At 39.6% G+C, this 12,521-nt stretch overlaps 1 protein-coding gene across 1 annotated transcript in view; it reads right to left on the reverse strand.

The window, feature by feature from the left end:
- Positions 1-12,521, reverse strand: part of GAB2 (GRB2 associated binding protein 2) — a 175,623-nt gene that overhangs the window by 38,604 nt on the left and 124,498 nt on the right. Inside the window, exon 2 of the mRNA XM_090265744.1 lies at positions 7,574-7,874. Within this exon, the coding sequence (XP_090121870.1) occupies positions 7,574-7,874 (301 nt within the window). The remainder of the gene's footprint in view (positions 1-7,573; positions 7,875-12,521) is intronic.

Below are 12,521 nucleotides of genomic sequence, written 5' to 3' on the forward strand. Positions count from 1 at the left end.
GTGTGTGGTACATCTGGTCAGGGACAGCTGCCCACGACTGGGCCACAAATGTGAGGACCGGGCCCTGCCTGCTCATGATCACAGCTCAGAGCTGCTTTCTGCTTGCTCACTCTGGGGGCTGGGGGCTACTTGATTCCCAGAGGAAGGTGGGTCCTTACTGTTGCTTATGCACGCATGCATGCACACTCACATGTGGCAAAAAAACAGAGAACAAAGTCCACGCATGTGATAGGAAATCTTGATATTCATTCTTGGAATTGCTTTTCCTTACTGAGCACCATCCCTGGTTTCCTTTGGGAAAGGGATCTCTCTATCAGGAGGCTGTTTTCTCTACCCTTATGTCGACATTCAGACTGTTTTACTCCTGGGCTGGTCTTGATCCCAGACAGGTTTTATTCCAGGCATTTCTGGCTGGAAGATGTGAGGAACTGGAGGGTGGGAGCAGAAAGCAGCAGCTGGGAGTGGCAAGAAGGATTTAAAAAAAGACTCCATCTGCCACAGAACCTCTTCCAGCTGAAAGTGAAAAACAGAAGTTTTTAAATTTTTTTTTATGGGTCCCACTGCGACTCTTAAATATAGAAAGAAAACAAAGAAGAAGGGAGTATTTGCTTGAAGGAGGGTCACTATAGGAAGAAATTTGTACAGGACCAAGCAGCACGTGGTGCTGTGGCATTGCACTGCTGCAGGGGGTATCTCTACACAGAGTACAATGTGAATGTCCCTTTGGGAAATAAGAAACTTGAGGTGCTCAGCCAGCGGGTCTAAGGTCGGTCCTGAGGAACCCACAGAGAAGCAGAAGCGCTGGGTGAGAAGAGAATTTTATCTGTCTCCGGCAAAGGGAAACCGAGACTTAAGTGACTTGTTCACATAAATCCCAGAGCTGTGATTTAAACTCAGACATCTTTGCCCCCAGTCTACAGACTCACAGGTAGAGCCTGTTGATTGGGTTAAAGCCCTAGAAGTTACTAAATTCTTGGAATATTCCAGCCCTACAGTGTGAGCTGTATGGATTGGTAAGAATGGAAGCCTAAGCCAGCTGGTGAAGGGATCAGGGGCTGCTTCCACTCTAAGTGCCCAAAGAGGCAAAACTATCTGGGCTTGGTTCTGGCAAATGTTCGTATTTCAGGAGGTCAGGGAGATAGAAACAACATACCATAATGCGAAGTCAGACCTGGGTTAGATTAGAACCCTGGCTCGTTCATTTCCATCTGTGTGACCCTGGGTTGAAATCATTGCTACCTCAAACTTTACTGTAAAATTTGAGTGGGAATTCATGTAAAGTCCCTACTTTACATAGGGATGCTCAATACATAGCTGCTATTGTTTCTTTTTGTGGCCACTGAGCATTAGGTATCAGTACAGGGTGCTCCTCATACAGCCAAGGCAGGTGTGTGGACAGAGAAGAGCTTCAGTCCTGGAGCACTAGGTAGGGAAGAAAAAGCACTCAGTTTCCTTATTTTAAAACAAAGGAAACACAGTTGGCAAAGTGATTAAATGAAATGAAGTACTTAAGTGAAAGTAGGTAGTCAAATGTAACTTTCTTCCTGCTTTTCTTAAGATCCTGACTCTCCGCTACAAACCAACAAAAACAACAAAAAATCCCAACACTGATGTGGGTGATTACGCTCTAATTCCTTACCTAAGGGCTTTATAGATGTAATTCACTTTTAAGGAGATCTCTAAATTAAAACATTGTCTGTCTTGTGGCTAAATCTTTTAACATACCAGATTCTCCTATGAGAGGGAAGGAAAGTCTATGACCTCACAAACAATCTTAAATCTCATTGATAACTAATATCCTTGCTCTGGTAATTAAACCACTGGACAGCTAATAAAATAATCCATTTTCAAAAGTTCATGGTTTAAGGGAATATATCTTTTAATAGTCAAAGCTATTGAAGAAATACTGACTCGATTATCTGTCCCCTCCTTAATACCCTCTGCCCTTCCTTTCCTCACCGAGCCTGTGGTTCGCGGGCCCGAGTCTCCATCCTTGCTGACTCCTCTCCTACAGCACTCCCCTGTGACTGCCTGGTTACATGTAAGTGCCCCCCCCCCCCCACTAGACTATGATGTCTGAACACTGGCACCCTATTGTTCATCTCTGTAGTCTCAGTGATTATGACAAGGATACAGAATAAGGGCCCTGTAAAGGTTATCTGAATGAATGAGTGAATGAACAATGTATGAATGAACAAATGAATCTTCCTACCAAAGCAAGCCCAGATTATGTCGTTCTACATATTTGTATTTGTATTGTACTTAAATCCTATATAGTAGATATAAAGATTCAGACAATAACTATTTTTTAAGTGATTAAAAAATGATACTTGCACTAAGAGTAGTTTACTTTCTGGTTACTTTCTCTGCGAATCATCCTATTTCCTAAAAAGCTGAGGTATTCCTTGAACTCACTTCTCACATTTATGAAAGCCATGAGACTAGGAGGTCTATAGGGGTTTCCCTCCTGTTTTTAATCCATTCTTATTTTCTCCCCCTTTTTTCAGTGAGTATTTTATTCCTTCACCAGGAATAAAGTACAGGGAAAAAACAAAAACAAAATCCATGAAGCCTATAAGTGACAAATATTTGAGGAAAACAGAACATTTCACACAGAAACCAAAGATTATATCAAAGAATTTAAGAGTAAAATGGGAGCTCATAATCCTTCCTCAAGGGAAGATAAAGATCAGAGAGAGTTCTTAGGGCAGGACATCTAGTCCAGACTCAACTGACTACATAACTTGTGCACAGTGAAAACGCTGGGCCCCTTATTCGAAAACTAAAAACTTCAACTCAAATAAGTGAAACACTAGCTTATGTTCACAAATTGGAAGAATTAATATTGTTAAAAATTTCATATTACCAAAAGCCATCTGTAGGTTCTGTACTATCCCTATCAAGATTCTAAAGGCATTTTTTACAGAAACAGAAAAAACAATCCTCAAATTCATTTGGAATCACAAAAAATCCCAAATAGCCAAATCAATCCTGAGAAAGGAGAACAAAGTTGGAAGTATCATACTTCCTGATTTCAAATTATATTACAAAGCTACAGTAACGGAAACAATATGATACTGGCATAAAACATAGACCAATGGAACAGAACAGAAGCCTCAACATATATGATAAGCTAATATTTGACAGGAGAACCAAGAATACTCAATAGAAAAAAGATAATCTCTTCAATGAACAGTTCTGGGAAAACTGGATACTCACATATAAAAGGATAAAATTGGACCCCTATCTTGGACCACTCACAAAAATTAACTCAAAATGGATTATAGACTTAAATGTAAGACTCTCCAAACAATACAACCCGTAAAAGAAAACACAGAGAAGAGTTCCTTGACATTGGTCTTGGTAATTACTTTTTTGGATATGACACCATAAACACAAACAACAGCAACAAAAATCAATAACTGCGGCTGCACTACAAAAGCTTCTGCATGGCAAAAGAAGCAATCAACAACAACAAAAAAGACAACCTAAGGAATGGGAGGAAATATCTGCAAACTACATATCTGATAAGGGGTTAATAGCCAAAATATGTAAGAAATTCATAAAACCTAATAGCAAAAAGAAACCTGATTACAAAATGGGCAAAGAACCCGAATAGACATTTTTCCAAAGATGATATTCAAATGACCAATGATTACCTGAAAAGATACTCAACATCACTAATCATCAGGGAACCGCAAATCAAATCAAAACCAGGATGAGGTATCACCTCTCACGTGGTAAATGGCTATTATCAAAAAGATAAGGGATAAGTGCAAACAAGGATGTGGAGAAAAGGGAACCGACCCTGTGCACTGTTGGTGGGAATATCAACTGGTACAGCCACCATAGAAAACAGCATGGAGGTTCCTCAACAAATTAAAAATAGAACTATCATATGATCCAGCAATTCTACTTCTGGGTATATCTGAAGGAACTGAAATCACCATCTCAAACAGCTATCTGCAACCTCATGTTCACTGCAGCATTATTTACAGTAGCCAAGACATGGAAAAAACCTGTGTCCACAGATGAACGAATGGATAAATAAGGCATGTCATACAACGTGCACACGCACACATATGGGGTGGGGCAAAAGTAGGTTTCCAGTCAGGAGTACATGAGTTAATTCTTGTATTATTATTTATTAATTATTGTATATTTTCCTTATGCGTAACTATAAACCTACTTTTGCCCCACCCTGTATGTATAATATGAAATATAAATAAACTTATTGTTCAGCCATAAAAAAGAATCCTGCCATTTGCAACATGGATGAATCTTGAGGTCATTATGCTTAGTGCAATAAATCAGACAGAGAAAAACAAATGTTGCATAATCTCATTTATATGTGGAATCTAAAAAAAATTAAAACTCATAGAAATGAGAGTAGATTAGTGGTTGCAAGGGGCAGGGGTGAGGGAAAGGGTAAGGGTCAAAGGGTAAAAACTTCCAAGGACCCTTTGGTGATGAATAAATCCTGGAGATTTCATGTACACCATGATGACTATAGTTAACAATAATTTATATTTGAAATACGCTAAGAGAGTAGACCTTAAAAGTTCTCACCACACACACCCACATAAATCATAACTATGTGAGGTGATAGATGTGTTAACTGACATTATTATGGTAATCATTTTGCAATATAAACAAATGACAAATCATTACGTGTGTGTCTTAAACTTGCACAATTTGAAAAAAAAGGAGAACTTGAAGGTGGTGATAGTACAGCATTAAATTAAGTGTGGGGCCCAGTGAAACTGCACAGGTCACGTGCCAGTGAGGCCAGCCCCAACTCCAGGGGCCTCAAACTTGGCTGGTGTCAGAATCACCTGAGGAACTCGAAAAAAAAAAAAAAAATCCCGATATAATTCACATATCATACATTTTTAGTATAGTCACAAAATTCAGTAGTTTTTAGTATATTCGCAAAATTCACAACCATCACTACTATCTAATTCCAGGACATTTTATCACCCCAAGAAACCACATACTCATTAGCATCACTCCCCATTTCCCCACTCTCAGTCACCAATCTACTTCCTGTCGCTGTGGATTTACCTAGTCTGGACATTTCACAGTCATCCTGTGGCTCTGGGACATTGGTTCCAGGACCCCCAGATAATACCAAAATCCACTCACATTCCTTGAATAAAATGGCATAGTATTTGCATATAACCTATGCACATCCTCTTGTATAATTTAAATCATCTCATTACTTATAATACAAAATACAGTGTTAAGTGCTATGTAAATAGTAGTTACACTGTGTTGTTCAGGGAATAATGATAAGGAAAAGTCTGTACATGTTCAGTACAGATGCAATCATTAACCACTATAGACCTAACTACCTAGTACATGTCAGCAACAATGGAACTTTTTTCATTTTAATCTACGGTTGGTTGAATTTGTAGAGGCAGAACCTGTGGATCCAGAGGGCTGCCTGTGAATCAAATCATAAATTATGTGATTCTTTGTGTCTTCTTTCCTTTAGCATAATATTTAAAACGTTCATCTGTGTTGTGTCAGTACATTTTGTTTACTGATGGACATTTGTAGTTCTACTTTCTGGTTATTATAAATACTGCTGCTATGAATATTTGTGCACAGGTTTTTGTATGACCATATGTTTTCATTTCTCTTGAGTATATGCCTAGGAGTGGAACTGCTGGATCATAGGTTTAACTTTTTGAAAAACTGCCACACTGTTTTCTGCAGTAAGTGTGCCAAATTAAATCCCCACCAGCAGTGTATAAGGTGGGACGTATGGGCAATGTATGTTCTGTCACATCCTTGACAATGCCTGTCATTGTCTATACTTTTGATTGGCATTTTCCTGATGGCTAGTGATGTTCAGCATCTTTTCATGTGTTTACTGGTCATCTGTTTATTGTTTAGATTCTTTGGCCATTAAAAATATTTATGTATTTTAATTTTTATTTATTGATTTTAGACAGAGAGGAAGAGAGAAAGAGAGAGAGGAAGAGAGAAAGAAAGACAGAGAGAGAGAGAGACATCGATTTGTTGTTCCACTTAGTTATTTATGCATTCATTGGTTGACTCTTGCATGACTGGGGATCGAACTTGCAACGTTGGTGTGTTGGGACAATGCTCTAACCAACTAAGCTACCCAGCCAGGGCCAGATCCTTTGCCTGTTTTTAAATGGAGTTATGAGTTTTGTTGTTATTGAGTTATAAGAGTCTTTATATATTCTACATGCTAGACAATTTTCAGTTATATGCTTTGGAAATATTTTCTCCCATTCTGTAGGGGAATCTAAAAAACTATTGATTCCTCAATACTAAATCAAATCTACTGAGGCAGATCTCTAAGTTAAAAGAAAAAAGTTTTTGGTGACCCACCAGGTTTGGGAATGAATAATCCAGACGAATGCTTCTCAAATTTTAAAGTGCATGCAAATCACCTGGAGATCTTAATAAAATGTGGATTCAGAGGGAAACAGAAAATCACCCTTAGAATACCACAGTAATAACTGTTGCAAACATGATTCATTGCTGGATAATAAAATTAGTGGGCAAAAAACTTAAGGAAAAATAGGGCATTTACATATCATTAAAGTATTTCTTCCAAAATATTAATTATAAAAGTAAAGACAGTAGCTTTACAGTGGAGAAACCTGGCAGATACCACGTTAACCAAGTACTCAAGGTTAACATGACCAGTAATAAGATAAATTGACATCATGTGTCCCCTGATACAACATGCTTGGAAAGACACATCACTTCTGTAGTACTGCTGTCTCCCCCAAACTGGTAACTTCAATCTAATTACGAGAAAACACCAGATGAACTCAAATTGAGGGACATTCTACAAAACATCTAACCAGTATTCTATAAAAGTGTCAAGTTCAAAAAAGACAAAGACTGGGTAACTGTTACAGATCGGAGGAGACTCAGAGACGTGACCTCTAAATCTAACGTGGAATCCTGGAGTGAATCCTGAACAGAATAAAGACATTGGTGAAAACAGATGATATCCAAATAAACTGTGGTTTTGTTAACAGTATTGTACCAATCAATGCTAACTGCTCTGTTTTAATAATTGTACCATGATTAAGTGAGATGTTCGCTAACATTAGGCAACACTGACAGAAAGGGATATGGGAATTTTCTGTACAATTTTGCAATTCTTCAGCAAGTCGAAAATGATTTAAAAATAGGAAGTTTGAAAAACATACATATTCCAACTCTGTAAAGTCTGAGTGGAAGTCCTCTGCCTTCCTAACAAGTTCCCAGGAGAAGCTGATGCTGCTGGTTCACAAACCCCAATGTGAGGCGGGTCATTATTTATTTATTTATCTATCTCTCTACCTGTTTACTTATTTATTTAAATCCTCACTTGAGGACATGTCCATTGATTTCAGACAAAGAGGGAGGGAGGGAGGGAGGGAGAGAGAGAGAGAGAGAGAGAGAGAGAGAGAGAGAGAGAGAGAGAGAGAGAGAGAGAGAGAGAGAGAGAGAGAGAGATGTGAGAAGGAACGTTAACCCGTTAACCCTTAGGCTATTTTATTCACTTTCACAGTGCTCCTTCCCGTGTTTGTTTCCATACCTGTGCTCTCCTCAGCCTGATTGAAGCCACAGATCTGACAGATGCTGTGGACCCACTTATTCATGTCTTCCTCTGTCTCAGCCACCAGGTAAAACGTGCGCTCACTGGTCTTGATGTCAAACACAAAACTATCCTGCAGCTCCTTCTTGTTGAAGGTCAGGCCTGCATCCACCTGCTCACAGAAGTTGAGGTTGATGATACGCAGGGGCTTCTTAGAGTGATCATTCTTGTAGTATTCCAGAACATCTGGGTCTCCGCTCATTCGGCCACTCCGTAGGATAAACCAGCGTTTCTTCCAGGCCTGAATAGGAAGAAGTAAGAAGAAGGGAAAAAAGTCATTATTCAAAGCTTTTCACAGGTCCTCAGATTATCACGGGGTTAAGAATGGGGACTGCTGCACCTGCAGGCTGAACATGGCCTCCCTCATATTGCCCCAGTTTCAGAAATAGGGGTGATTTTAGAATGCATGTTAGTGCAGCATTTCACTACGGCAACAGGGCTTTATCACTGTGAAATAGATTGTGGCATTCCCACTTTTTAGATCAGAACACCAGGTGATGACTAAAACACTTCAGGGCAATTATTCCATTAGTCTAGAATACAGACTCAAACTCACAGTACTTTTAGTCAGGGAAGAGCCTGCAAAACCATAACATCTCAGTTTATGGATGCGGACCCCCACTAAGACATGATGAGTTAAAGCAACAATGTCACACACAGCAAAGAGCAGAGAAACAAGTTTCCTACTTTTAGTACTTCTTGCCTTTTACCAAATCATGTTGCCTTGAAAGAATCACAGAGAAACCCTTCTAAAACTTTTCCGAAGTACATAATTTTAGGATTTTTCTCCCTATCTCACTCACTGCTCTATCCCCAGTACTTATAGTAGAGCCTAGCACATACTAAGCACTCAATATGTATTACTGAATGAATAAACGCCTTGTATCATTCCACACTAGAGAATTTAACTCTTGATTATGTATTACCTATGCTGTCTTCTACAACCCATCTCTTCAACAAGACTGAGTGACCTGTGAGCAGAAACCGCACAAAGTGGTGAAAAGCTCCTACATAATACAGAGAGCCTTAGGTTGAGTCTATGCTTTAACCCTGACTTGCTGTGTGATTTTAGATAAAGTCATTTACCCCTTTGGATCTTGTCTCACTTATACAATGAGAATCAACATCACCATCACTTACATACCTTATAGGGTTTTATTATGCAAATCAACCCAAAGCACTTTGTTTACGACCCTTGGCACTTTAAATGCCAACAACATGATAATTATAATTCTTTAGAGACCTTTACTCCATTAATCTTACCATTTTTTAAAAACTTTCATTTTTTGTTCATTTTTGTTGTTGTTATTTTTATTATTTTTATTTTATTTATATGTTTTTAGAGAGAGGGAAAAAGAGAAAGAGAGGGAGAGAAACATCAATGTGCGGTTGCCTATCACGCGCCCCTAACTGGGGACCTGGCGTGCAACCTAGTCATGTGCCCTGACTGGGAATTGAACCAGGGACACTTGGTTCACAGGCTGACGCTCAATCCACTGAGCCACAGCAGCCAGGGTTTTAGTCCTACCATTTCTTCACTCTCACCTTCTCTCCCTATCTTCACTTCCCCCCCTTATCTGACATTCTGATCCTTCATTATAATCATTCTTTTGCTTCTTTCTCCATCTCTCTTATTAACTGGGAAAACCACAACCTCTGGATAAGTCTAAGGGTCTGCCTGTTCCCACTCAGCTGCTGACTGGTCTCAATTTAACTTCAAGTGGGTCCTCCTGCTGCCCAACGATTCTACGACATTTACCATTTATGTAGTCCATGACTTTCTCCTGTTCTCTGGCAACAATCTCTGACCTTCTCTCTAAAACTTCGACACCTCCATTTCTTTCTCATTTCACGAGAACACGTAAGCAATCCAAGGAGAACTTACACATGTTCCATCACCATGTTTACAAGCCCACCTGCCCCTGTAGCCAAGTACTCTGTTACTAGGGAGCATGGAGAGTTCGTGCCATCTGAGGCCACCCTTTTCCACTTGTGCATCTCCTCTCACCTACAAGGGGACATCCTGTTAACAACTTATGCCCTCTCTAAAATTACTACATTTTCCCTCACTACCAGGATCACTCTCATGAGGACCCTGACTTCTCCCATCTTAGGAAAAAAATAAAAGTAAAAGCTTGACTTGATCTCCATTCTCTTCCAACTATGGTCCAGTTTTTCTACTTCTTACAATAAAACCTCAAAGAGTTTCCATACTACCAACCTTGGTTTCCTCTCCTCTCATTCTTTTTTTGTTGTTGTTTGAAAGCAATCTCACCAGGCTGCCTCCTACCACCACTAAAATATAACTCAATAAAGGTCTCAAAGACTCAAAGCTGCTAAATCAACTCCTGGGCCTTACTTGATCTCTCAGCAACATCAGATAACCATCTATTATTCCAACCCCATCCATTCAGCTTCAGCATTTACTCAGTTTTCCTCCTATCTGCCTGGCCTCTCTCTTTCCATCTCCAGTGCTCGTTCCTTCTCATCTCTCTGACCTCTAAACATTGGAACGCCTAATTCTCCGTTCTCAAACTCTCCTTTTTCTACACCCACTCCTTAGGTTATTTTATTCAGTTTCACAGTTTTAGAAGTCATCTAATTGTTGTAATTCTCAAGTTATGTCTCCAGCCTAGGCCCATCTTGAACTCCAGAGTCTTATATACAACTCTTCACTAATAGGCATCTTAAACTGAATGTGCTCAAAACCGAGCTCTTGATATCCTCCAATCTTGTTCTTCCTGCAATCTTTCCCATCTCAGACCAAAAATCTTGATATCATAGCCAACTCCCTTCTTTCATATTCCACATCAAATCCAACAGCAAATCCTGTAGGTTCAAACAGTTCAAAATCTGTCTACAATCTAGCCACTTCTCTGTAACTCCACTGTTATTCACTGGATCTAGTCCACTGTTTTGTAGTCTTCCTGCCTCTACTCTTTTGTCCTGCAATCTATTCTCAACATGGAAGCTGATGTAAATCAGAACATCTCATTTCTATGCTCAAAATCTCCAAAGGCTTTCCCTTTCACTCAGAATAAAAGCCACTTCACAACGGCCCAGGGGCCTAATATGGTAGCCCCTTACCCCACACCTCCTACCTCATCTTCTGCTATTCTTCGCCTTGCCCATTCTGCTCTAGCCCCACTGGCCTTAAACAGGGCCACTCACTTTAGCCTCAGGGTCTTTGCCCTTCTCTACTTGCTCCCTTTGCCTGTAATAATCCTCCCTCAGACATCCCCATTGCTTATCCTCTCCTTCAAGTCTCCATTCAAATGTCACCTTATTGATAAATATGTATTAAATGAATGAATGAATCATTTTCTTACATGAAGTCCTTACTGCTTCTAGTAGTTCATGGGGACAGAACTCATGACTAGTAAGCCTTAGCTAGAAATGAAGATTAGGGTGTAGCCAGACAAGATAGAGCTAAGGAAAATAAAAATAAGTACTATTTATTTAGTCACTTAAAGTCTTAGCCAGGTGATTGCTTATGGCGCTGTGTGTGTGCTGCATGTGCGCAGGCCACAGGTGCACACACATACATGTAAATGTGTGGGTGAGGTGCAGCTAAAAAAGATATTAATAATATAGCTTGTGTTCAATTGATGTATCCCCTTCAGAGCTAGTCTTTGAAGAAAGAGCTGTCTCCAAATCTCTGGAGTGCAGGTGTAAGCAGAAGCACACACACAGACACCCACGTGGACAAGAAAAGGTGTTTGCTACAGATAACATCGGGGCCTTGTCAGGTTCAGCTTCCGAGGAAGCAGTGTAGGCTGATAAATGGCTGCCTATCAAATGCTGATAAATTTATGACAGAGCAGGCAAGGCTGTCTAGTCCAGTCCAAATTCCCATCTCTCTCATGCCACAGCACCTCTTCAACTCCGTGCAGTCTTTTTGTTTTTTTAATTTAGCAATTCAGAACAAAGCAACTTCAAACAGTCTAGCTCCAACGACATCTTCTCTGCTTCCCTCAGGTGAAATGAACCTCTATTTCCTCTGAACCTTAATAACACTTTTTATGTATTTCTCATGGCATGTCATTTTTTATAACATATTACAGATATTTTTGTTTGTTGTTTCTTTGCAAGTAAACTATGAACCTCTCCTCCTATTCCCTTTTGAATCTCCATGGTAGGCATTTGCTAAATGTTACTAAGCAAGGCTCTTCTCTTTACCACTGAACCTTTCTTTTCTCTCTGGCTTCCTTCCTTCCTTCCCATTTCCTTCCTTCCTTCCTTCCTTCCCTCTTTCCAACAAATATCTACTTAGTGTTTACTATGCTACAGGCATTTACTTTAGATGTGGAGGATATAGCATCAGTTCCTGGTCTTACAGGAATTCTCTTTATTTCTTATTCCCCAAGGATGTCACGTAATTGCATGATTTCATGCCTTTGCACAGCTGTTACTTCTTCCTAGAATGCCTTTCACATATCTTTGTCTCTCTGGAAAATTCCTATGTCCTTTCATGGCCAGCTTATTAAGTACCATTTCTCATAGAAGGCTTTTACTGACTTCCCCCTGTAGATTTTGTGCTCCTGGCTTACAATTTGTGCTTTCTTAAGCTATTTCTTCCCTCAACTTTGGCATTTCAATTGCTTATATGACTTCCTCACCTTTAAGCCCTGAGCATTTCAAAGTTAGGGTCCTATGTGGTCATCAGTTACTTGGCAAAGTGCTTAACTTAGCCTATATGGAAATTCAGTAAAGATCTGTTGACGTTTTTTTCATTCAATCAATATAGGAGTGGGAAAAAGTAAGCTTACAGTTATTTGTATCAAGAAAGACACACAGGTTATGATTATTACAATAGCTTTATTAACTCAAAAGAATGTCACAATGGCATACTCACAACTGTAAACCTACTTTTGCTCACACCTGTATA

The sequence above is a fragment of the Furipterus horrens genome, unplaced genomic scaffold, assembly GCF_987537825.1.
Source record: "Furipterus horrens unplaced genomic scaffold, mFurHor1.1.pri manual_scaffold_2, whole genome shotgun sequence".
NCBI classification, from domain to species: Eukaryota; Metazoa; Chordata; class Mammalia; order Chiroptera; family Furipteridae; genus Furipterus; species Furipterus horrens.